At 48.8% G+C, this 25,960-nt stretch overlaps 1 protein-coding gene across 3 annotated transcripts in view; it reads left to right on the top strand.

The window, feature by feature from the left end:
- The window catches only part of Tmem44 (transmembrane protein 44), a 33,987-nt gene extending 12,769 nt beyond the window's left edge, over positions 1-21,218 (top strand). Inside the window, exons 8-11 of one of the 3 annotated variants that reach the window (XM_026785381.1) lie at positions 2,118-2,222; positions 9,624-9,782; positions 16,485-16,514; positions 20,304-21,218. In XM_026785381.1, the coding sequence (XP_026641182.1) occupies positions 2,118-2,222; positions 9,624-9,782; positions 16,485-16,514; positions 20,304-20,414 (405 nt within the window). In that variant the 3' untranslated portion in view covers positions 20,415-21,218. Of the gene's footprint in view, positions 1-2,117; positions 2,223-9,623; positions 9,783-16,481; positions 16,515-20,303 lie in introns of all 3 variants that reach the window. The other 2 variants (XM_005344803.3, XM_005344804.3) reach the window with 2 other exon arrangements.
- The last annotated feature ends 4,742 nt before the right edge of the window (positions 21,219-25,960 follow it).

Here is a 25,960-nt window from a genome sequence, read left to right as displayed (position 1 = left end):
CCCCTATCCAGCCTTCCTTTATCCCAATCATCCCATCAGTGTCTTTATTTTATAACAGGTTGGGCTTTCCCACTCTATGCCCATAAAATCGCCTTCCCACGTTCCCATGTATCTTTGATGTCATTGCCACCTCCTGACAATCCCGGAGCATAGCAAATGTTCGTTCCCACCTTTGCGTATCTGTGTGGTGCTATTTCTGGAAAACTGGCCCAGGGCACAAGGACTCATTTGTATTTGAGGCCACTGCAGTTTAACTGTCCCTGCTTGGAGGCTGGTTTTGCTAAATGCTCTTCTGGGGAAGTGTTACTTGTGATAATGCCCAACATTTATGCTATAATCTACCACGAGTGAGAATCGATATGTCTGAGGCATGTGTTTGTCTCCTTGGTGTTGCGGTGTTAGGGATGACCAGAGCCTTCTGCCCATTACACAAACTCTGCACTGAACCCAGGCCTCCTGTCTCTTTCTGCTTGATTCAGACTGGTGACTCTAACTGAGGCAATCTGTCCTCATCAAAAGACCCATTGTGGAAGCTTGTATGAAGATAAGCAGCTCCCCTTTACTAATTTGGGGGGACTAAAGTGGTGTCATGTAAATGGAGGTTTCTCTCTCTCCCACCAATTCCTCAATAGCCACTCAGAGGCTTACAAACTGGCCTTTTTTAGCTCAGACTTATTACTAGCTAGCTCTTACATTTAACCCATTTCTATTAATCTGTGTATCACCACATGCCCCGTGGCTTACCAGTAATGCTGTGGCATGTTGTTCCCCCTCCAGGGCTTCTCCCCAGCCCCACCTTCTTTTTCCCTGTATCTCTGCTTGGATTTCCTGCCTGGCTGTATTCTGCCTGGCTATTGATCAAATCAGCTTCTTTATTAACCAATGGTAATAAGACATATTCACAGCATGCAGAAGGGCATCCCACATTGGTCTCACCTGCTGCATGGGTCCTCAGCACTTTGGGTCCCTTTTACAGAGCACGGACATGAAGGAGGCTGGGATTCCTTTACCAAAAGGACTGGGAAATGGGGAAAGAGGAGGTGAGTGAAAAATTAAAAAGTAAACTGCTCCCTGGAACATTCTAGGCTCAACAGTGTAGCGTGAGCTGACAAAACAGAAGGGACTGGTATGCGTATAGCAAAGAGAGAGGGGGGTGTTTGGGCTCTGAGTTTGCAGGAGGGCCCAGGGGACACTTATTTCCTTCACTCTGGCAACTGTGCTAAAGTTGTTCCTCTGCAGGGAGCTCGCAGTACAGACGACTGTGTGACTCCGAGCAGACAAGGAGAACCCTTTGGGTATCTGCCATGGTCCCTGTAGGTATACCCAATGTTTGGACATTGTCACCTACTATTGTCATCCACACAGTTCATGCCTGACAGCCAGGCGGTGGTGGCGCACGCCTTTAATCCCAGCACTCGGAAGCAGAGGCAGGCAGATCTCTGTGAGTTCGAGGCCAACCTGGTCTACAAGAGCTAGTTCCAGGACAGGCTCCAAAGCTACAGAGAAACCCTATCTCCAAAAAACAAAAACAAAACAAAACAAAACAAACAAAAAAAAGCTCATGCCTGAGAGTCACGCAATCAAGTTACCAAAAAAAGCAAAAATAAATCTAGCAATGTTTAAAGTAAGGCCATGAACTTGGGTCAGACTACATTCATTCAAATTTTTGTGGCTGGCGAGTTGTGGATTAGACACACCTCTTGACAGTAAGAGTTCTCAAAGTGTGAGCTCTGGACCACAGGTCCCTACTCTAAATCCAAGGTGGCCTCTAGCAAACTTTCCCAAGGTCACATCAAGTCAGAACCAGTGCTTTGAATCAGACTGTACTCAGTACCTGCTGTGGTGGCTCCCGGATTCTGAGCACACAAAGATCTCCAGGAAGCCGCTTTTTTCTGAGACAGGTTTTCACTGTGTATGCCTGGCCAGCCTAGAACCTGCTATGTGGATCAGGCTGGCCTCGAACTCACAGAGATTCACCTGCCCCTGCCTCCTGAGTTCAGAATCAAGGGCTTGCACTACCAAGTCTGGCCCTTTTGAATAAAATGGGGCCATCATTTTAGTAAGTGCCTCCTGGCTTTACAGTTTCTCTTTGTTACCCCTCTGTTTCTGTTTCCAAGAACTCAGATTGGGTGCCTCTCACCAGCCTGGGACACCGCAAGCCACTGAGGACAATGGCAGCCATCAGTCGCTACATGGAGCTGACCATTGAGCCCGTGCAGCAGGTGAGTGGTGCTGAGTATCCAGGTGGAGCAGAGAGAGCAGCCCTGGAGGGCTTCCTGGGGGAGGGGGCACTTCAGCTGATGGGATGCATCTAGCGTTCTCCAGAGTTGCAGAGGTGGGGAGCCCACGGGAGGAAAAGTCTTCTTCCCTCTGCTCTCTTGGGTACCACGCTGAGGACTGGAAATCGAAGAGATGAAAGAAAAAGAAACCTATTCATTACCTCTACATGGGAGTTTACAAAGGAAAATGGGGCTCAAGGAAGTCTCCAGATGGTTGCGGTTTCTAACCCGTGTCAAGCTCAGGAAAAAGGCCTAGGGTTGTGGGGTCAGCAGGCGAGTTAGGGAAGGAGAGGGAGGGGAGTGTGGAACTCAGTGTTGTCTTCTTGTGCGGTGAGAGTCTCGGGTGGCAGATGGCAGCTGTGCCTGGAAGTCGCTTACCTGGGGGTGCGGGGCGGGAATGGGTGTTTCCTTTACAAACATGAATGGCTATGCAGAAAGGAAATGTAAAGCCGGCCTCTTTTGAAGATTGCAGCTTTTATTTACTTAAGTGGTTTTTCATTGTATCTATCCATCACAGACAGCTCCTTATTACCCAAAGATATTTTCACACCAGTGCACACTGTATGTATGCTGACACATGGTATATGTATGCATCTTCCCCACCTCGTGTATTAGTACTTGATACATTGCTGAGACAAAGACAAACCACTTCAGGGAGCTGGGGGTGACTTGGGCTCACAGTCGTGGGGCGACTCAGGCAATTGGTCACATGGCATCCGCAGACAGGAAGCAGGAAGGGATGGTTGCTGTTTGCAGCTTCAGGACCCAGTCCCGGGACTAGTGCTGTCCGCTCCTAGGATGGATCTTCCCACTAACTGACTTGCTCTCCACATGATCACCAAGGGGCTGGTACCCAGGTCCTGTCAAGCTGACACTCAATATTAGCCATCACGCCATCCCCTGCTTCCGGACTCTTCTTTCTGCCTCTTCCCCTCTCCCCCTTCCCTTTAGTTCTCTCTATTTTACTGGGCAGTGTCTTAATTAGGGTTTCTGTTGCTGTGGAGAGACACCATGACCACGGCAACTCTTACAAATGGAAAGATTTAACTGGGCGGCTTATAGTTCCGAGGTTCATTTCATTATCACCATGGTGGGGCGTGGCTGTGTGCAGGCAGACATGCGGCTGGAGAAGGAGTTGAAAGTTCTACATCTTGGTTCAAAGGCAGCAAGAGTCTCTGTCCTACTGGCCAGACTTGACTTTATAAGATCTCAAAGCCCTCTTCCACGGTGGCACACTGCTTCCAACAACACTACCCCTATTCCACAAGGCCACACCTCCTAATAGTGCCACTCCCTGTGGGCCAAGCATTCAAACACGTGAGTCTCTGAGGGCCTTTCCTATCAAACCACCACAGTCAGCTTTACTTCTGTGCCCATGTCGTAGACACTTACATAACCACGTCTGATTTAAGATAAGGAACCACACATGAGAGAAAGCATGTAATGATTTACCTTCCTGAGACTGATTTAATTCTCTTAGTGTGACTCTCTGGAGTCTAATCTATTTTCCTGCAAATGACTTGGCAGTGTTTTTTCTTTAAGCCCACTCCATTGCGTATGTAAGCTACACTGTCTTTATTCATCGGTTGGATACCTGGGTTGGTCCCACAGCTTAGGTACTACACATAGTATCACAGTAAGCACTGATGCGTGGGTGTCTCTGTGACACCTTGACTAGGAGAGGTCCCTCAGGCTCATACCGGAGTGCTAGCTGGGCCCTGTGCTGGATCTGTGTTTAGTTTTGTGAGACTTTGCCATACTGACTTCCCAATGGCTCGGCTAGTTTGTATTGCCACCAGTAAATGGAGAAGGGTCCCTATGTCTGTGTCTTTGTCGGTGTTTGATGTTTCTCTTTTCATTCTCTCTCTCTGTCTGTTTCTGTTTCTGTCTGTCTGTCTGTCTGTCTGTCTGTCTGTCTCTCTCTCTGTGTGTGTGTGTGTGTGTGTGTGTGTGTGTGTGTGTGTGTATGTGTGTAGGCCAGAAGAGGACATTGGAACTGGAGTTACAGGCAGTTGTGAGCTATATGATGTGCGGAGGGGTTGGGATCTGAACTCGGGTCCTCCAGAAGGCAGCATGTGCTCTTAGCCCCTGACCATCTTTCCAGACCTGTTGCTTGTTTTCTTAATGACTGCCATTCTGACTGGGGTGATATGTGTATTTTCAATGTAATTTTAAATTAAGAATTCTTTGGTGGATAGTGAGGTTGAATACTTTTTTGTATGTTTATTGATCACTTATATTTCATCTTTTGTGGACTGTACATTTCATTAGAATATTTATTGACTGAGTTGATTGGTTTCTTATTTTTTAGTTTTTTCACTCCTTTGTATATTCCAGATGTTAATGCCTGATATATAGATTGTCAGCATTATTATTATATAGTCCAGAAAGTAATGTCCGTTGGCAAAGATTTTTCTCCCCTCCAGTGGGCTGGCTCTTTATTTGAGGAACTATTTCCATTGCAGTTCAAAAGCTTTTTAATTTCATAAGGTTCCATTTGTCATCCCCTCAGTGACTGGAATCCTATTCAGATTATCCATGCCTGTGCACGGATCCTGAAGTCTTTGCCCACTTTTCCTCTAAGGATTTCACAGCTTTAGGTCTTACGTTAAGGGCTTTGGCTCATTTGGAGCTGCTGGTCTTCATCTTACTGTTTTGCTTTTGTGTTAGGTTTTTGTTGTCGTTGTTATTTTGATTCTTTCCTCCCCCTTGAGATGGGTTCTTAGCTTATGATGAAGCTACATAGACCAGACTGACCTTGAACTGACAGAGCTCTTGCAAATCCAGCACCATCCACATAAGGGACTTGAGCACCCCGAGATCCAGTGTCCATAACAGTCCTGGAAGGAGCCACCATTTTGAGGGATGACTGTGCTTTCTAGGCAATTATGAGATGGCAAAGACTTTCTCCTGGTTTTTACTTGCCCTTAACTTAAAATAATCCATATGCCAAAGAGACATGTTTTGGTCCCTCCCAGAATGCATTGTATATGAAAGCCGGAGAGGAGACAGAAGTCAGATCACCAGGTGTGGTGTCCCGATGTCATTCTAAGAGTAGTGACACCTGGGAAGACTGTGGGTCTAAGATCAAGGTCACCCATGCCTGTCTGAACCATCCTTAGGTGGCAGATAGGCAGAGAGGTGACTAGCAGCGGCTGGTCCACAGGGGTCACTGTAAATCTCGGGAAGAGTGGTGAGGCTTTGGGCTAAGGCTGGAGTCCATGGAAAAGCAGAGGGCCGTAAGTAAGGTTGGGGAAGGGGCTGCAGGGCTCTGGCCTGTCTTCTGGGTCTTCAAGAGGGAGAGGGCTGGGAAAGGAGTGACGGAAGTTCACCCCTCATCCCACTCTTCTCAGATTCCTTGGCCCGCTCACCAGTGACTTCCGAGCTGCTGAGTTCTCAGTCGTTTCTGTCTGAGACTCAGTTGCCTCTGCTGCTGACTCTCTGGCCCCAACCCCGTTTTCTGCCCTTCACACCCACTCGTGGTTAGCTTGCCCTTAGTGGGACTGTCTCGACCCTGTCGGGGAGTGCCCCCCCCTGGCAGACCCCAGTTCCACTGCCCACTCCTAGCTCATGCTGACTCCCGGGAAGCATCTGTTCCTTTCCCCTTACTTCCGGTCCAGATGCCTGTTCTGGTCACAGCCCCACATGGCATCTCGTACTAACTGTATCCACACCCAGCTCAGGCCTTCCCTGCCCAGATGGGCTCCTTCTGCATCACAGGAAGTAATGTCCCCATCTGTGCGGTGGCTCAAGCCCCAGAGTCTCCTCTCTCTTCCCCTCGATCCATCCCCTTCCTGCCCAGCCCATTTGACAGTCCTGCAAATGCTTCTGTTAGAATAGCTAATGACTCCTGTAGTCCCGTACTGGAGAGGTGAGGCAGAGGATTGCTCCGAGTTCAGAGTCAACCTGGGCACACAGTGAGTTCAAGACCCAGGGTAAAATGAAACTCTGCAGAAACAAAACAAAATAATGCCTGGGCCTTGTGTCAGCAACCCAGGATGCACACAGGGAGTGTCTCAAAGAAGGGAGGGGCTTCTTACGGCAAACAGCTGTCCACTGGCTCTCCTCTGTTGCCATGTCTGTCCCACCCTGCCATCTACACCAGCAACCATAAGGGGTTTTTTTGCTTTGCTTTTGGTTTGCTTGGGGTTTTGTTGGTTTGGTTTGGTTGTTGTTTATTTATTTGTGACAGCTCTATTGGGAAGCTGTCTTGAAATTCAGCTTCTCCTACTTCAGGCACTGTGGTTGTAGGTGTGTGCCCACATACCAGGTAGAAAAGTTCTTTTACGAATGTAACTTACATCTCTTAAGATGTATTCATTAGTGTGTGTGTATGTGTGTGTGTGTGTGTGTGCATCTGAGGTACGTGTGCACATCACATGTGTGCAGTAGGCCATGAGGTCAGAAGAGAGTGTCAGATCCCCTGGAGCTGGAGTTATGGGGTAGTGGTGAGCCCCATGTAGGTGTTGGGATCTGAACTTGAGTCCCCTGCAAGAGCAGCGAGTGCTCTAAACCACGGAGCCCTCTCTCCAGCCCCATAACTGACATCTTAACCGGCCTTGCTTTAAAACACTTCTCTCTGGCTTTCTCTTTCACACAGAGTAAAATCTAACCTGCTTCCAGGGACTCCAGGCCTCCTAGGTCCTGGTCCGTTTCTTCCCTGGCTGTGCCCCCACTCAGCACCTGCTCAGTGCTCCCCACTCTCCAGTCCCCTGTCCTCCTCCCTCTTCCCCCCTCCCCCCTCCGCTCGCGGCTGGCCTCTTCTCACACTCCTCCCCCACTGTTCTGCCCTCTTCCTGGATTGTCTTAGCTCTAAGGGTTCTCAGCAAAGCCCTGGTCATCTTTTTACTTTTCTGCACTCGCCCTCTCCCGCCTGACTTTCTCCTGGAGCCTAGGACTTGCAGGTCATGGGCCCTCACTCAGTCCAGGTGCATTTTGACCACACAGCTCAGTGGTGTGTCTCCTGTGCCACTAGGTGGTGGACACTGGTGCCCGGAGGACAGCTAGGCTTGACCCTTTGCCGTGTTACTTATTGGTGATTTCCTCTGCCCCAGCAAAGTTCAGAGAGAATCAAAGCAGGAATTTATAGTGAAGAGCTCGCTTCAGCCATGAAAGCATTCTTTTGACCAGAGGGAAAGAAGAGTAGGTGGGGGAAGGACTCGGGAATGATTTATTTGTTTGTTTGTGTGTTTAGGTTTTTTGAGACAGGGTTTCTCCGTAGCTTTGGAGCCTGTCTTGAAACTAGTTCTTGTAGGCCAAGCTGGCCTTGAACTCACAGTGATCCACCTGCCTCTGCTTCCTGAGTGCTGGGATTAAAGGCGTGCATCACCAGCTTGATTTTTAAATCACAGCACTTAGAAAAAAAGCATCGGAAGCTTTTCTGGGATGGGACCTGGGCTGTGACTTGCACCTTGAAGCCCTGGGTTCCATCGCCAGCACTGTAGAAAAGAGAAAAGTGTGAAATTGTGTTCACCTTCAGCCACCTCACGCCTCGGTGTCGTAGGGCCGATACTAGGGAACTGTATCCTTACTACCCCGTGTCCCCCATTCCTACCCACGCACTAGGGCTGTGCGCCTCCCCATTTCTCCGACACTGAAACCCCACCACCAGGGCCCTTTACCCAGCCTCTTCCATCTATGTCCACCAGAGGGCGAGAAGGGCAGTGGCCATGCCGACCACAGTCAACAGGGAAGTTTGAAACCCTCGTTCATTTGTTGATTTGGGTGTACATCTGCCCACCTCCCGAAATTATAGGAACTATTCTGTTGCCTAGGAGCCAGCCTCTTCCCCGCTCCACCCACAGGTTTCTATTTCAGCTCCCGTCTTCCGAGGGCAGCAGGGTGGAGCCCTACCTGTGTTCAGAGCCGGGCCGGCCGTGTACAGAGCGGGGCCGTCATTTCAGTGCCGACTCTCTCCGACTGGTGCACTGACTCACAGGCAGGGGTGCGTGCAGTCCTCCTAGGACTGAGCCCTCATTATCGGGCCCAGAGCGTTTCCATCGGGCCCCTTTGTCATGGCTGAGATCACCACCCTCGTCTACTGGCTGGGAAAAGAGAACCAAAGAGGACAGATTTCCTCTGGAGGTGACACAGCCTTTCAGAAAGCTCTGGTGGAGGCTGCGCGTGCTGCCCTGCAGTTGTGCCGTGGTCCTACACACAGCATACAGGGGTCAGTTCTGCCCTTTCCACCATGTGGGTTCTGGGGGATCAAGCTCAGGTCACCAGGCTTGCGGGCAAGCACCTTTACCTGTTGAGTTACATTGCCAGACCAATGTACAGCCCAAGCTAGCCTTGAATTTATAATCCTCCTGCCACTTCTTCTTCAGTAGATCCTACCAGCTGGGCCACCACACACCCTCTCCTTTTCGGTACTGTTGTTCGAAGAGACCATCGTAAGCCTGGAACTTGCCGTGCAACTGAGTATTGCCTAAAACTCCAGGGCTCTTGCCTCCCTCTTATGTGCTGGGATTAAGGACACACGCCGTACCCTGGCAGAAACCCGGAATGTTGCACGGCTCTGAACGTCCTGCAGGGGGAGCTTTTCTGCTTGCCGAGGAGACTGTCTTCCACGGGCCCTGTACTCTGTGGAGAACAGAGGGGTCAGGGAGGTTGAAGATAGATGACAGATAGATCCCAATTCTCCCACCACACCTCACATGCTGCTATAGTGTGAGCTGAGAAAGCCTCAGTGGAATGTGTTTTAGCTGTCCGGGTTACAAACGGACACCCCCTTTCATCCGAAAATTCCTAGAGATTCTCTGAGTCCCCGGAAATCTTAAATGTCTGCCTGTGTTCGTTATTTTTCTATTGTTTTGCGGAAACACCGTGACCAAGGCAACTTATAGAATGAAGGGTGTTATCTGAGCTTCCAGTTCTAGAGAGAAGGCGCCCAGAATGGTGAGGGCAGCTGTAGCTGGCCACTGGAAACGGGGAGCTCAGCTCATCCTTGGAACTGCAGCCACGAAGCAGAGAGAACTATCAGTGGCGCGAATCTAAAGTATCAAACGTCACCCCGCATGTGTATTTCCTCCAACAACTCCCCACCTCCTAAACTGCCCAGACTGTCACCAACTAGGGGCCTAGTATTCAAAAGCCTGAGGCTACAAGGGCCACTGCCCTGTTGTGACTGTATGTAGTCAGCGCAGACTGGAAAAGCGAGAGAATTCAAAGCCCTGAGTGCACATTAGTAAGGGACTGTTCAGTGGACTCCTAAAATGCTGCTGTCCGGGCACCCTGCGGCACACACGTTCCCACCTTGGGAATCCCAAGTATATGCTCGCTTTGTACGCTGAAAGGTGAAGTAAGTCAAGTGTCTTCACCCACCCTTTCCTTTGTTCCTTGCAGGCTGGCTGTGGTGCCACCAGACTACCTGGTGACGGACAGATGGTGACTGGAGATGCCACCTTGCAGGAGCCGCCCTCATATCCTCCCATTCAGGTCATCCAGGCCAGAGTGTCTTCCGGCAGCTCCTCCGAGGTCTCTTCCATCAACTCCGACCTGGAGGTACAGGGCCTGCCGGGTGGGAGGGTTCGCGGGTGTGTAATCTACCAATCCTTGCTGGGCCTCCTTGAGATTGACATGCTTTCTAACCCTGCCTTCTTAACCTCGAAGCTGCTAATCACGAATGAAGCTCTGCATGGCTCCCAAGGTCTGTGGAGAAGCTTCTCAAACTGGATGGGCTACTCCATGGCTGGGCTGGTCAAGGGAATACTGAATGTTGGGGTCCATTTCTCCTAGATGCATATCCAGGTCCTTCCTACAGGAAAGAAAAAGCAAGGGTAATCCCTTAAAAAGCCTCCATGGTTTAGGAGGGATGGCTTAGGCTGTAACCCCAGCGCTCAGGCAGCTGAGGCATGAGGATCATGAGTTCAAATCCAGCCTGGGCTACATATGAACCTGTTAGAAGGAAAGGAAAGAGGGAAAGAGAAAGGAAGGCAAGAAGGTTGGTGCCAGTGTTTCCCTGCCCATCTGACCATAGAAGAGTTTCTTTACCCCAAAGAAACGGGAACCCATGATGCCCGTGCTGACCCACATGGGCAGGACCTATGGGAAGCGGCATGCCTAGCCCCCATCTCACTTTGTGTCTGAACGGGATGCATGTCACCCCAGGGATGCCGAGAGGTGTAGCCCCCACATGTTCTGTCACCCTAGATTCTGGTTCTGTAAAAAGGGGGTTACATTCGTATGAGGCCGGAGGAGAGCAAGGACGGCATAGGGGTCACGTGTATGTTGAAGAGGGTTGCTGTCTGGCATTTTTGGTGGAGGAATGACTGAATTTTGCATCCTAGCCTTTTGGGTGTTGAACCTTTGTGGGGTGATGGTAGTCAGCAGTAAGAACGCTGAGTTGTGGTTTGGGTTTGGTTTGATTTTTAATGCCCTTATTTGGCAAAATAATCATAATTTGCTCAGAATCTGAAAATTAGTCAGACTTATGCTGTACCCTGAAATCCAAAACTCAAGACCTTCTGACTGTGGGGTAAACCAGCTTCCTTAGTGTGATATTCCAGCCCTTTCTAGACTGTGCACAATGCTGTCTCTGCTCGTAACTAGCGTTCTGTTCTGGCCACTCTGTTCCCTGTCCCAGACCTCTGGAACGTTCTTCCTGGGTTCCCTCTAGCCCCATTTCCATGGGTCAGAATTTTACCCAGAGGCCTGCTTCTGTGAACTGTTACCCCGGGCTCCCTCCACCGGCTGCCCAGAGCCTGTTTTCCTGCCCACGTCCATAGGTGACCACGTCCTGATGAGTGTGGGAGTGTGGGTGTCTCTCGGTCCCTCACTCCTAGAACAGCTGGTGGCTGAGAGCTGGGTTGTGCACCCACTGGGGCCATATTCCTAAACTGAGTCTGGTAATGGTTGTGACCCCAAGAAGCCTGGAGCCGGCAGTCTCCACAGACGCCTGTGGCAGAAGGAACTGCAGAGCGAGCCCAGGGCAGAGCAGGGACAGGAGGGCCCACGGGGGAGTAGGAAAACACTTACTCTGTGGACTCTCTCCCCGTCCTACAAAAGTACTTGTTATCCGTCTTGGACAGGCTGGAGCCTGCCCTTGTCGCTGGTCCGGGCCATTTCTCTGCCTCTTCTTTCCCTCCTTTACAGTCTCACAGTCTTTAGAAGTCCATTGCTTAAAAGCAGGCACATCCTTGCTGTGTTGGTATCTCATGCCTGCAATCCCAGCACTCAGGCAACTAAAACTGGAGGACCACTGAAGGTTCGAGACCAGCCTGGACTACACAGGGAGATCCTGACTCAGCACAAAACAGGAAGTGAGATATATGTTAATTCTTCGAGTCCACACTAAGCAAGTGGCCCTGGCTGTGTCTGCCCACATTAAATGATTAATTTGTAAATCGGGTGGTAGTCGTGAACACCTTTAATCCCAGCACTCGGGGGGGGGGGGGCGGCAGAAGCAGGTGGATCTCTGTGAGTTCCAGGCCAGCCTGGTACAGAGTGAGTTTCAGGACAGCCAGGACTTACACAGAGAAACCCTGTCTCTCAAAAAAACAAACAACAAACAAAATTCTCATCCTTTCTATTTCCCCATTGCTTTGTTTATTGCTGGGGACGGAACCCACAGAACCGAGCAGCCTACAGGAGTACCTTGCTGTTGAGCCATTATCAGACCTGTGTCTTCTAAAAACTCATTCAGTACTCGGGACTACGCTGCTCCGAATGAGCTTGTCCCCCATAGGTTCATAGATTTAAATGCTTGCTTCCTAGTTGGTGGCACTATTTGGAAAGGGTTAAGAGTGTGACCTTGTTGGAGGAGGCATGTCACTGGTGTGGGCTTGTGTCTCCCTCTGCCTCATGCTTGTGCCTCAAGATGTGGGCTCTCAGCTGCTCCAGCACCATGCCAGCCTGTCTGTGATGAGATGCCGTGTAATACACATGTGGGGGGCAGAAAATGTGGAGAGCATAAAGAGAGTAAAGAAGAAAATTAAAATCAAGCACTTGACTCACTAACCAACGGTCACCTCCTCCATGCCGTTGGTTTGGGGAGCCGTGTTCCTTAAAGAACTTGGTTTGTTGGCTACTAAGTGAGATCAGAAAGGTGTCTGTTAGCAAATGGTGTAACCGTACACTTTACCTCGGCTTCTGGTCAGTCATTCAGCAAACATTTTCTGAGCGTGGGCATTTGAAGGAAAAATACACAAGGCCAGAGGGACTGGCCTGAACTTGCCCACAGGCAGGCAACTGCAGTGCCTCTTGGCCACAGTGACTCAGATCCTCTCTGCACATGCCCTCAGATGGATGCGGGGGTCAGAGTCAGGTCTCACCTCACTCATCCCTAAGCTGGTACCATCCACATACTCGATAGCATGCAGCTTGGACATCCAGGGCAGCTCTTCCCCCTCTTGGGATGCCTCTGCCCCTGCCCTGCCCCTCCTCTCTGAATGCTACTGAGTGTCCTTCCCCCATCTCCCTGGCTTGAATCTGTCAATCATCACCCAGGCTTCACTTTGATCCCATTTGATGCAATCTCGGAGAATCATACCTGTTTGTCTCTCTCTGGCCAATGTGAAAACGTGAACCCTGCCAAGTCTGGTACCATCTTACTTCCCTGGCCTTGGGGACAGTCACTTCTCCTCAAATATAGGAGGGAGAACTTAGACAGATGGTCTCCAAGAGTGAACCACAGTTCCCACAGTCTGTACCTTAGACCTAGAAGGTGGCCTCCTTTCCTCAACACTTTTAGCGCCCCCTTCATCCTCAGGAATAGAAGAAATGATACCACCTGCTGTGCAGACAAGAGCTAGCACATGCTTCTTGGTTTCAGAAACACGAGGAAGCATGTTTTAGGAAGCTTGTGAATTGAAACACTGTGTGCTATGGTCCCAGGATCATGGCCCTGAAAATTAGTTGAGAATGCATGGAGCCAGGTATGGTGGCCGCACCTGGAGGTCTAGTCCTTGGGACTCGGACGCTGGTTCAGTGACACATCAAGATCCTGTCCCAGAGGATAAAGACTGTGGACATGTTTATTGTGTACAAAAGGGAAAAAGATTTCGCACAGTTTGATCTTACTGCAGTGTACATAGAATATACATACGGCATCATTATACGTACAGCCGTACAGCATGATTGTGATAATTGTTCTCAGAAGGTTATTCAATAACTGTTCAGAGAGAAAAATCTCCCAAGGATAGAATATGGACCACGCTTGTATGCACACGTGGCTCTGTGTGTGTGTGTGTGTGTGTGTGTGTACTTTTAAACATTTATTTCTATTTTTATGTGTATGAACATTTTCCTGCGTGTGTCTTTGTACCACATGCATGCAGTGCCTGAAGAGGCCAGTAGAGGGCCCTGTATCCCCTGGAGTTAAGTGAAGCACCATGTTGGTGCTGGGAATCAAACCTGGGTCTTCTAGAAGAGGTGTTGTTGCTCTGAACTGTTGAGTCATCTTTCCAGTCCCTGGTGTGTATATATTTTGAGGAGTCTTTTTTTTTTTTGAGTCCTATGTAGCCTAGGCTAACTTCAAACCAGTATGTAACTGAGGGTGGCCTTGAAGACTTCAGATTCTCCTTCACCTCCTAGTGCCAGCTGGGATGTTTTGTTTTATTTTTCTGTGAGAAAAAAAAGCATCTTTTTATTTTCTTTTGTTGTTATTCTTGAAATAGGGGAAAGACCTAAAACATTTTATTTATTGTTAAGTCTTTTGGGAGAAGAGACTTCTGTTACAAAGATTTGAGTTAACTGGGCTTAGGATTTTGTCATCATTGGCTTAGAATGATGATTTATAAGCCAGGTGTGGTGTTGCTTGTAATCCCAGCACTACAGGCAGAGGCAGGAGGGGTGCCTGTTTGAGGTTAGTTTGAGCTACATTACCCTATCTTAAAAACAAACAAACAAAAAAAAAAAAAACCACTAACTACTCCTTCCAGCAGAGGGCGCTCTTCTTAAATCTCATGCTGTCCCTGGTGTTGGCCGCTTGGAATGACTTTTAACGTTTCATTTCCACCCAGCTGGGAGACCCAAGCCTACTTATTGGTTTGCTTGGCTTTAAATAAACTTTTTGTTCTGAAACAATTTTGGATGTACAAATTTTTTTTTTCAAAATTAGCACAAATTTCCCATGTGCCCTTTTTCGCTCAGCTGCCTCTGTTAGCGTCTTACACAACACGCTACATTTAGCAAAACTAAGAAATGAACTCAGTACGTTTCTACCAGCTGGAGTCCAGGCTCTGCTTGGATCTCAGCAGTTTCCCACCAGCTGGATTTGGTCCAGGACAGCACACAGCACTCTTGAGACATTCCTTAAAGAACCGAGCGCACGTTAACTGTAACACCGCAAACGGCCGTTTACATGTTGTGGGGATGTCTGTATTTTTGTAAGGAAAAGCAAAGCGCTTTTGAATTTGACTTCTCTTCTCATTCCCATCATACCTTCAAGTTATGGAGCTTTCTCGGCGCCTGCGTTATATCAGTTTAGTAATTTGTACCTCTTCCAATGCACGTTTTCCACTTATTTCCCCGAGAAGAAAGTCATTTAAAGATGGGTAGGGGTGAGTGCCCTCATCCCAGAAGCCCCCGCCCCCCTGGCTGCAGCGTGTCTGTGTTATTGATTTGTTTCTGAATGTTTCCTCTCCACTTAAGGAGAAAGAGAGGTGACCATTGGCAGGGAGGAGGCAGGGACGAGGCAGGGACGAGGCAGGGACGAGGCAGGGAGGTAGGAAGGGACAAGGATGAACAACAATGATAGCTATATATTCCAGCTTAGAAAGGAAGGTGCATGTCAGCCAATCATAGTGATACAAGCCTGTAATCCCAGCGCTGGGGAGGCTGAGGCAGGAGGATGACATGTTTCATGCCAGCCTCTGCTACACCCTGAGAGCCAGTTACACAGAATGGACTTAAATGATTGAAAATAAAAAGACGAATGGCAGCTAGGGGTGCAGCTCTGGGAGAGTTAATGCATAGGCCAGGTTTGGTGTGTCACCTAACATCCCAGCTCTTGAGGCTGCCACATGTTCAAGGCCAGCCTGAGCTATACTATGAGACCTTATCTCATAAAAAAAAAAAAAAGGAAAGAAAAGAAAACTGAGGTTTAGCATGCGTGAGGCCCTGTGTTTCAGGATAAGTACCCCCTCTCTGCAAAATGAGATGATTGCTAAGGATTCTGCACTGAGGTTAGCTGGGGCTATATGGAGATTGTATTAGGTTTAGTCATGACATTGGAATAAGGATTTATCTACGGAAGCATTCTAAGTTATTCGCAAACAAAAATGATTTACTTTAAGACACCCGATTAGAAGATGGGGAGCAGGCGGTCCCGCTGGCATTCATTATTCTTTTGCCTTTGTGTATGGCTAAAATACCCTATCATTAAAGCATTGAAAATGTAAAGAGTTGGCCAAGCCAGGTCTGTCATCGCATGCTGGTGACCCAGCATTTGGGAGGTGAAGGGAGGAGGATGGAAGCCAGCCTCAGCTGTACAGCGAGTTTGAGGCCAGCCTCGCCTACGGGAGACCCTGTCTCAAACAAACAAAACCAAAAACCAAAACAAAAGACTCGAACAGAAGAAGCTTTGTTTCTGAAGTCTATCGCCTGCGGCGTTGTCTACCAGACACCCACGAACAGCCAGTCAGCTTAGACTCCTAGCACTTGGGGCAGAAACGCAGGCCTTTGGGAACCGAGTGGAGATCTGAGGTGCGAGGCAGACGGTCTGCACTTGCTCCTCCAGGATCCTGAGTCAGGCATATTTGAGGCTTGGAGTGGAACCAGCCATGCAGCAGATGCCAAGTAAGGGAGAGTGTGAGCTGCTTGGCAAAGCCCATAGGTGGAGGTTTTATTTGCGCCTCTTTCTTAAGAGGTTTATGAGTTTGCATTGGCCCATCCCTGCTATGTGGTTAATAAATAGAGGATTTACTGTTATTATTACTATTATTAGAACCGCCACCAGTACCACCCGTAATTTCTAATTATAGTAATTGTGAAGTGTCTGGGAGTCGTTTCTTCCAGAACCCCAGCCCTACATAACCATGGTGGGCTTATTTTATTTGATCATTTAACTAACTTACTAAATTAATTACTCTGCTAATAGCGACCGCCTTCCTGCTTGCTGGAACCTTGTCTTTCCCCCACCCCCACCCCGCAGTCATCCAAGGCTCTGACTCCCGGCTCTGAGCTCAGAGGCTGGCTCTGGGCTCTGCTCTGTGGCCCGGGATGGGATCTGTTCAACACTCTGTCTCTCTTTTTGTCCTACAGCAGAAGTATTGGGAAGCCCTAAACTCGGAGCAGGTATGGACAAGCACTTGGTCTCCTTCTGAAGGGAATCTCTCTTGGAGGACATGATAGGGGTTTTTTTGTTTTTGTTTTTGTTTTTTAGTTTAAAAAAAGGGGGGGTGGGACTGAGGGCTGGAGATGCAGTTCAGAAGAGGGTCTGCCCGGTACAGCCCACTCCTAGCACTGCAAAGTGAATACGTGAGAAATAAGAAAACTCAGGAAGAAAGTCTGATGACCCGTGGGGCTCGGGGACTCTCTTTACAAGGTTTTTTTCGCACTAGGAAGTATTCAGAACCAATTGTCTCAACTTGGGAAGAATTCAGTATAACCCAGTGAGGAAACCCAGTCTGTCGGGGTCTGTGAACTGTGGAGTAGCTGCAGGTCACGTGTGGTATTTGGGGTGTGGCTGCAGCGGTTATGAGAAACAGCCTCACGCTACGCGTTGGCCGTTGTCTTTCTGAGACTGCGTGCAGCTGGCAGTCTCCTCGCTAGCAATAACAGATAAGCATATTTGGTGACAGCTACCTGTGCCTGTCATCACCCAGGACTGTTTGTGACACAAATTCATGGTCTACCTTTTTTTAATTTTCCTTTTTTTTTTTGTCTTTTGTTTTATTTTTTGAGACAGATTTTCTTTCTGTATTCCTGGCTGTCCTGGAACTCACAGAGCTCCACCTGTCTCTGTTTCCCCGAGTGCTAGGATTAAAGGCATGAGCCACCACGCCCCGGCTTTACGCCTTCGTCCTAATTATTTTTTATTGCTCAAAGCAGTTCAACACATTGTCCTACAGAAGGCAGACTCTAAAAGCCTTCTAAGATGTAATCTACATTAAAGGGTTCACCCGCTCAGAGCGCCAAACTTTCTGTTCAGGTGAGTCCATCAAGGTTAGCAAGAACAACTTAAGCAGTATTCAGAGTTGGAACGGCGCTGTTCAAACAACTAGGAAGCACTGCTGTGACTTGTTAAGATGTTAACTTGTGAGTCTCAGCCCACCAACAGTGGCTGCAGAGCCCGCAGCATCCTTTCAATGACTCCTGAAGCATAGTCAGTCCAGAGCGTGTTCTGAGATGTCAGATCTAGGCCCGAGGTCTGTGCTTGCCCACTGTGTTCATCGAAAGAGCCCTGGCCATCCTTAGAGGACAGAACAGGCCCCTGCTGCTGAGCACGTGGCTCAGCACTAAGTTAAGGTTAAGAGCCACTGAGTTAGTTGATGTAGAATCTTCGGTGTCTGGAAAGGGTTTGGTTGGAGGTGCCACGTCTGCAGTCACAACTACACAAGAAGTTTGCACAAGCCCAGATGGGTACAGAGCACTGAGCTGCAGGAACCAAGTTATCTCAGTGCCAGATCTGCGGGGTCGCTGGGCTGCAGGAGTCTTTTTAAAATGGTGTGTGTGTGCGTGTCTGTGTGTGTATGCCTGTGTGCATGCATGCGTGTGTGTGTGTGTGTGTGTGTGTGAGAGAGAGAGAGACAGAGACAGAGACAGAGACAGAGAGAGCAGGGTGGTGCAGAACATCATGCGCTCACGGAGGTCAACAGAGAGAGCGAGAGAGAGAGAAAGAGAATAACAGAACATCATGCGCTCACGGAGGTCAACAGAGAGCCTCCTCATTTATTCCTCTCCACCTTACTCTTGTAAATGAGCTGCAGAGAGTCTGAATAAAAAGGCGGGGTCTCTCTGTAAACATAAACCTTGTCATTTTCAGTCGGCTGAAAATGTGTCTGGGTCCATGACCCTGCTCAAAGAGGTCTTTCAGCCCAAGCTGACATGGCTCCCATGGCCATTGCTTGTTTCTGGATTTTGTTGTTTTGTTTTTTATTTCTTTGGTTTGGTTTGCTATTTTTGTTTTTTGCTTTGTTTGTTTTTGTTTTTGTTTGTTTTTGAGAAAGGGTTTCTCTGTGTGGCCCTGGCTGTCCAGGAACTCACTATATACACCAGGCTGGCCTCGAACTAGAGGTCTACCTGCCTCTGCCTTCCAAGTGCTGGGATTAAAGGTGTGTGCCACCAACCACAGCCTGGCTTTGTTTTGCATTTTCGTGATAGGTTTCACTGTCTAGTCCCGATTGTCCTGGAATTCTCCATGTAGACATCTATGTAGGCTGGCCTCAAACTCACAGAAATTTGCCTGCCTCTGCCTCTTCCTCTGCCATGCTGGAATAAAGGGGGTGCATCACCATGTCCAGCGATGGAGTTCTTAATCTTCAATCACGTGCAAGTCTCACTGTCTGCTTTGTCGTCTTCGGAGAGTATTTTGCAGATAATGCCACCTACACTTACAGGTCATTTCTAATCCCTCCTCTCAAGCCTTTGCAGATTTCAAATTGCCATTCTTATTGGAACCAGTAATGGTAGTATCCATCATGCTGAATTGGCTTTTTAAAACTTACGTGTGCATCTGTGTGCGTGCGTGCATGTGTGTGTGAGAGAGACAGCTCGCATGTGGGGATCAGAGAACAACATACTTGAATCATTTCTCTCCCTTCACGTGGTCTCAGGGGTCAGACCCGTACTGTCAGACTTGGCAGCATGCACCTTTTACCCACTAAGCCACCTCACTGGCTCTCAAGTGGTGAAGTGGCTTTCTAAATATATATATTGCTGGGTGGTGGTGACGCACACCTTTAATCCCAGCACTCGTGAGGCAGAGGCAGGTGGATCTCTGTGAGTTCAAAGCCAACCTGGTCTACAGAGTGCATTCCAGGATAACTAGGGCTATAACACAATGAGACCCTGTCTAGAAAAACAACAACAAAAAATTATGTGTGGAAAGTTTTTGCCTGCATGTATGTCTGTGTACCACATGTATGCAGTGCCGAAAGAGCCAGAAAGGGGGATGGGATCAGATTTCTGGAATTAGAGTTACAGATGGTTGTGAGTAGCAATGTAGGTGCTAGGAATGGAACTTGAGTCCTCTGGAAGAGCAGCAAGAGCTCTTACTGCTAAGCCATCTCTGGCCCGGAGCTGGCCTTTAAGAGGTGACTATAGCTTTTGATCCCAGCACTCCAGAGGCAGAGAGGCAGTTTGAGGCCATCCAGGTCTACAAAATGAGTTCCAGGACAGGCTCCAAAGCTACATAGAGAAACCCTGCCTCGAAAGAAAAAAAAAAAAGTTGACCTTAGACATGTCTGCTCAGCCTCAAGCCGAGAGGAGAGACTTCATGGGGCAAAGGCGCAGCTCTGCTCGGCTCCTCAGGAACTCAGCATCTCCAGCAGGGCCAGGCAGATGTTCAAGGAGAGACTAGAGCTGCCCATAAAGAGATACGAGTGAGTGGTGGAGCAATACAGAGTAGGGCTGAGAGCTCCCCGATAAAGCTTCAGAGAGTAACACTTGCTCCGGAGGAGCTGCTTCCGTGGGCTGGAAAGGGAATTGAGTCTCTCTGCTCTCTTCCAGAGTGTTCCAAGGACACTTGGGGGCAAGGCTTGGTGAGGGAAGTAATGGGGGAGATGGCAAGGGACATGGGGCTAGTCTGCCCGGGGTGAGGGTGGCTGTTCTTTCATTCCTTGATTTAATGCTACACTGTGTGGGGGCCGTAAGGCCAGTGTGAGGACAGGAGACATAACAGTGGTAGAACACTTGCCTGGCATGCTCAAGGCCTTGAGTTTCATCCCAAGACCACCAAAATTAGTAAAGCTATATTCCTCTAATTGTAGAACACAGGCCGGGCTAGCTTGTGCTTACTGACTTCCCCTTGTCTTTGCTTGGGTCATGAGACCCAGGGTTGGGCTGTCATCTGGGGGTGGCCAGGCTGGAATAGTTGGAAAGGATCTGTCACACCAAGATACCTTTTCTGTGTCTTCTCTACAGTGGGACCCTGAAGATGTCAACCTTGAAAGGAACAAGGACAACGTGGAGTTTGTTAGCTCACAGATGCACAGGGGCTCTTTGACTCCGGTGGACTTGACCTCTGACGACTGACCTCTCCAGAGCCAGTTCAGCAGCTCAGAACTCAAGGTCAGGCATCTGCCAGTGGGACAACCTACAGTGCTACCCCTGGCAGAAGCGGAAGCTGCTGCAGAAGCTTTCCAAGGAGTGAGGACCCCCAAGCTGTCACTTGGCTCATGGCTCAAGTCTACCCCATGGCTTAGAATGGAGCTAAGGCTGTGGGGTCACTAGACAGAGCTGCACAGGCCACGATTACTCTGATGATGAGAAATTCGCAGATGAATCCTGTTTGTAAAATTAAGCTTCCTCCCAAAGGACATAGGATCTATTGCCATGAGAGTCAAGCGTACATACTGTTTGCTTAATAAGAGGGTTGGACTCGCCAAGTGCTACTGTTTGGACCTCAAAAGAATGCATTTGAGATTCAACTAAGCTCCGATGAGAGACTGGGCCCACAAGCTAGGGGACCTGGGCACATGCACAGGGACTGGCTTCTGCTGTCCAGTCCCTTACATAGCTGCCACCACATGTTATATAGGACTGCCTGGTCAACCGAGTATTTGAAAGACATTGGCGGGGCAAGAGCAACTGCTTCGTGATCTTGGGAACAGGACCCCCTCCAGCTTGGCCACGCCTGGGCTGGGTTCGCACAGTATGGGGTCTTATGTGCACGCAGGGGATATGGACACAAAGCAAAGAGCAGTTTCAAGTATGGCGAGGCCATCTAAGGGTGGTTTTGATACCGTGACCCTGATGAGTGAGGGGAAGAGTGAAGGGAATGGGGTCAGGCGGGAGTGAACACTGGGTTGAGTGGATTAAAATATCTCAAGGAGTGCAGGAATAAGTCTGAATCCTAGCACAGAAGTCTGCCACGAGGGGAACTGGGAGAAATGCCAACAAACACAGCTCTGCTCGCAGCTGGCCCGTGACTGCCTGTGACTCAGCTGCAGCTGCCCAGTGTCTCCTTAGGGGCGATACAAATCCCTACAGTGTGAAGATCGGGGTGCTGGTGGAAGGGGCTGATTGTGCAGATTCCCGCATAGTGCCTAATGCCCTGTGACCTCTAAGCCAGAATTCAAAGCTGCTTTATCTGCTTTGAGCCCTCGGTTTTCTCGTGAGGGAGCTTGCCGAAGTCGGTGTTGCTTTGTCGTCTTCAGTCCTGAAACTACTTTGAGGAAAGAGGATCATTGGGGCCTGGGGTGAAATGGAACATTCCAGCCCAGATCATAGCAAACTAGAGGCAGTGAAGGGTGCGATCTAGTCAAGGAAGAAGCCTGGCATGGCCAGCATGGCTGGAGCCATATAATTTTGAAAAGAGAGAGCTGGGAAAGAATCAGGCTATGGAGACTAGGGTGTTAGTACCGAACGCTGTAACCATGCAAGAAACCAAAAGAGGAAGGTGACTGACTTGCTCAAGTAGACTACAGTTAGTGAGTTTCTCATCCTTGAATTTTCATAAAGCAGAAATGTAATCATGGGTGCAGAGTAAACATGAGACACACGATTAAAGTATATTTCTTTAAAAAGGGGAGGGGGACTGTAAGAGGCCAAGATAACCTCCAGATCATGACCCTCGTCCTGCCCCTGCTTTCCGAGTGCTGGGATTCCAGGCCCGAGTCATTGCCGCCTTGCACTTTATAGATGAGGAAACATGTTTAGAAACTAACCAGACTATTTGCCCACAGGTGGAAGTGGCCGTAATAATGACAGTGCAGGCCCTGCTTGAACTCCTGGAGTCTGGGCACGCTATCTGTCCTGACGTCTGTATGATTTGGGGAGTGCTCTGATTACTACATTCTCTTAAAAGCTTGCCTGGGGGCCTGGGGCTCGGTTGGGTGAAGGCTTTCCTAACATGCACGAGCCCCTGGCTTCTGTCTTCAGTACAGCATGAAGGAGGTATAATGATGCACAGCTGGAATTGGGAGGCGGAGCAGCAGGGTTAGAAGTTGAAGATTATCTATCTTTAGCTACACAGCAAAGGTCAGCATGGGATGTCTGAGACCCTGTCTCAAGGGAGGAAGGTAAAATACAATAGTATAGATCTTGAAGAACTAATCACTTTCAACCCATCCAAACAGAGGTTTAATGAGGACGAGGACCATCTGATGATGTATACACATCTGTTTCCATGAGAAATGAGTTAATAGCTTAAGGAGGCTCTGGGCCCAAGAGCATGACCAGTCTCCCATTCCCAGGGCTGCATCAGTATGCTGTCATCCCTCTTTCTGGGTCACAGTTTCCCCGTCTATAACAAGAAAGGCCAAGCATGGTGGCCAAGCATGGTGGCCTTTCCCACTTGGGAAGCTGGGACAGGAGGACTTCCACAAGCTCAAGGTTAGCCTGGCTATCAAGACCAGGTCTCAAAAGACCAACAAACCAGGCTGAATGTGGTGGCACATGCCTTTAATCCCAGTACCCAGGGGACAGAAACAGAAGAATCTCTGTGAGTCCGAGGCCAGCTTGGTCCAGGGCAATTAGTGAGACCCTACCTGAAACAAAACAATCAACCACCACTGACCTGGGGCTATGGCTACAGCTCAACGCTGGAGTACTTGCTTAGCATGCATGGGCCCTTGGGTTTCACCCCCTTCCATTTTTCTTTCATGAATATACCAGTTAGCATTTCATACATAAGATTGACTTTATAAACAGAAAGAGATGTTATATGAAGGGAGATTTCATATACACCTTGAAAATAGGTATCACTATGTAGTATATACTTTTGCTTCAATTTGTTATTTTTTGTGTATGTTGCAGCTGCACCAAGGAGCATGTATGGGGGTCAGAGTGACAACCTGCAGGTGTCAGTCCTCTCTCCACCATGTGGGTTCTGGGAATCGAATTAGGTTTCAGTTTTAGCAGCAAGCAGCTTTACCAGCTATACCCCACCCCCACCTCCTGCTTATATTTCACTACCCATTTAAGATAAATACTAAAGCTAAAATATAGCTGAGTGGGATAGTAAGTTCTTGCACGCCGGGCGGTGGTGGCACTCGCCTTTAATCCCAGCACTTAGGAGGCAAAGGCAGGCGGATATCAGTGAGTTTGAAGCCAGCATGGTCTACAAAGCGAGTTCCAGGTCAGTCAGGACTACACAGAGAAACTCTTGTCTCGAAAAAACCAAGAGGGGGGAGGGGAACGCGTCGAATGCGCAAGACCCTGAGTTCAATTTCTAGCATCAAAAAAGTCAAAACCTTCTCAATACTTTCAAAGTTCTATGCGATTCCCTCCTTCACGTTCTGCAACTTGAACAGACATTAATCTATATTCTTCCGCACTCTCATCCTTTCTGAAGTTAAAAGGCCCATGCACGGGAACTGCTGCTTCCGAGCAGGGTAGGTCGTTAAATTCCTAGGTTCCTCCTCCAGTCGCACCGGAACCCTGCCAGTCTCGGCCAGTGTTGGTGGCGGAGGCCCGCCCGTTTCTTCATATTCCTCGGGGTCTGCAAGGCTCACTCTCCGAGGCCGTCGCAGCAGTGTCCTCTGGCAGCAGGGCCGCAGTGAGCGGAATCGAACCGAAATAACAACTCCACTTGGGGCCATTTGCTCCACCGTGGGGCACTTCCGGAAAGAAAGGAAACCCGCAAGGCTGGCGCATGCGCATACCCTGCAGCCACCGCCTCTGCGACCCACGCAGACTCATGTACTCTGCCTGGGTGTCTCTGGCATCTCCCACTAGGTTTTTTAAAAGATAGTTACAAGGCTGTTTTTGTCGTGCATTTGCGACTCACCAATAGCCTAAAGCTGTACCGCAAACCATTCTACCTAAGTACATTCAACTTTTTTTTTTTAAAGCGCAGGTGCATGATTTAACAAAAGAAAATCAGACCGTGTCAAAGTTTATTAGGAAAACAACAGTGCTCTGCCCACTCCCAACAGCCCCACTTTCATCTTCCATTTGGGTGTTTTGTTTTGCCCCCAGAAACAGACACTCGTGTCTTTGCACAATGTCAAAATGTATTCAGTAAGAGTAAATTCAAAACCTACTTGGAAGTCTAGATTTCCCTTGGTAGCAGACACCTGGTAAACACAAGTTTGTTTGTTTTATTTTGACCTTAATTGCTAATACTAACTCTCAGATCACACACTGCCTATCACCATGTAATTGTATATCTGCTGTATGTTATGTGTGAGATACAGAATAGCTACAGAGACGGCAGAGTAGCGCTTCGGGGGAGGCAGAGGCAGACAGCTGGTACCAATGCAGCGTTAGGGCAGATAGATAGATAGACAGATAGACAGACAGACAGACAGACAGACAGACAGACAGATTAGATAGGTGGGTGGAGAGAGAGAGAGAGAGAGAGAGAGAGAGAGAGAGAGAGAGAGACCAACAAACACAATCTGAACATTGTGCTAAAGGCAGAGAACCAAGTCGCAGGGTCATGAGGGTCAAGCCTCACTGCAGAGGCTCAGAACTATGGAGCAAGGTGCAGGACCTGATTTGGACAGATGGAACAGACAAGGGCAATTCTAGTAGTGGAGACTCAGCTAAGCTGAAACCCTGGGGACAGCAAAGTGGGTGGGATCATGGACATTGACCGTTTAGTTGTCCTTTTCGTGTGGTCTAGGCGACGGTTTCGCTGGTCTAGTGAGTTTGATAAGTTATTGGGCCTGGTTTTACTGATAAGGATTTAATTACACCCATGTGCTCTTACAGTCCTAACTTACTTTGAAAAACATAGAAGTGATGCGTTTTCACTTTCAGGCATAAGCTCTTGACAAGTCTGTGGCACAGGGGTGTTACCGGACTCAAGTTGGGGGTCCTCATGTGCAACAAGGTACAGAGTCTCCCCGCTCTGCACACGCACTTACATAATGGAGCCAGAGGTCACTTTAAAAATGGAGTTACCCAAGGCAAGGCACAGCCCGGAAGCTGCTGTTTCTCACACTGTGGAGTGACCCGGAGCAAGGCATAGTATGACCTCCACTCTTGTGCCTTGTGAGCCTTGTAAGCAAGCCCCCCACCACTTAGTTCCATCCCCAGACTCCAACCTGCTTTCCAGCTGCAGGTGCCAAGACTGTAACTTTCTTCCCTAGATCACCTCCAGCTCCCAGTGAGCACCAGTTAGACAGATTGAGAACTGGACACACCTGACGACACATCCAAGTCGCTGTGGAAGCTTCCTACCGGGACCTGCTGATTATTCCCTAGCTAGAAGCTGGCTTTTGAGTTCTCAAGTAGTGTGGATTTGAGCCCTCTCCAACTACAAGCAAACAAAACACTCATACACATAAAATAAAAGTAAATAAATCTTTTCAAAAAATAAAATAAGAAAACAAAAGCAAAAAACTGTTCAATACGATGCCAAGTGACAGAAGCTGAATACAAGAGAGCATGCAGCATCACTAGCAATTACGAGCATGGATTCTTGTAGTTGTGGTTTCTAGGCTGTGGGAGCACCTAAATACATCATAATTACAAATATAGCTCCCTAGGCTGTGGGTGTAGCTCAGGGATTGCCTTAGCCTGTGTGCTGCCCTGGATTCCACCCACCCTTGCCACAAAATATCTCCCAGGGAAATTCCTTGTTCTTCAAAGCTTGTAGCACAAATACCTTCCATTACATCTCAAGAGAA

This window comes from Microtus ochrogaster, chromosome 2 (genome assembly GCF_000317375.1).
Source record: "Microtus ochrogaster isolate Prairie Vole_2 chromosome 2, MicOch1.0, whole genome shotgun sequence".
NCBI lineage: Eukaryota > Metazoa > Chordata > Mammalia > Rodentia > Cricetidae > Microtus > Microtus ochrogaster.
Note: the sequence above shows the minus strand (reverse complement) of the source record. Positions and strands in the feature narration are given on the sequence as shown.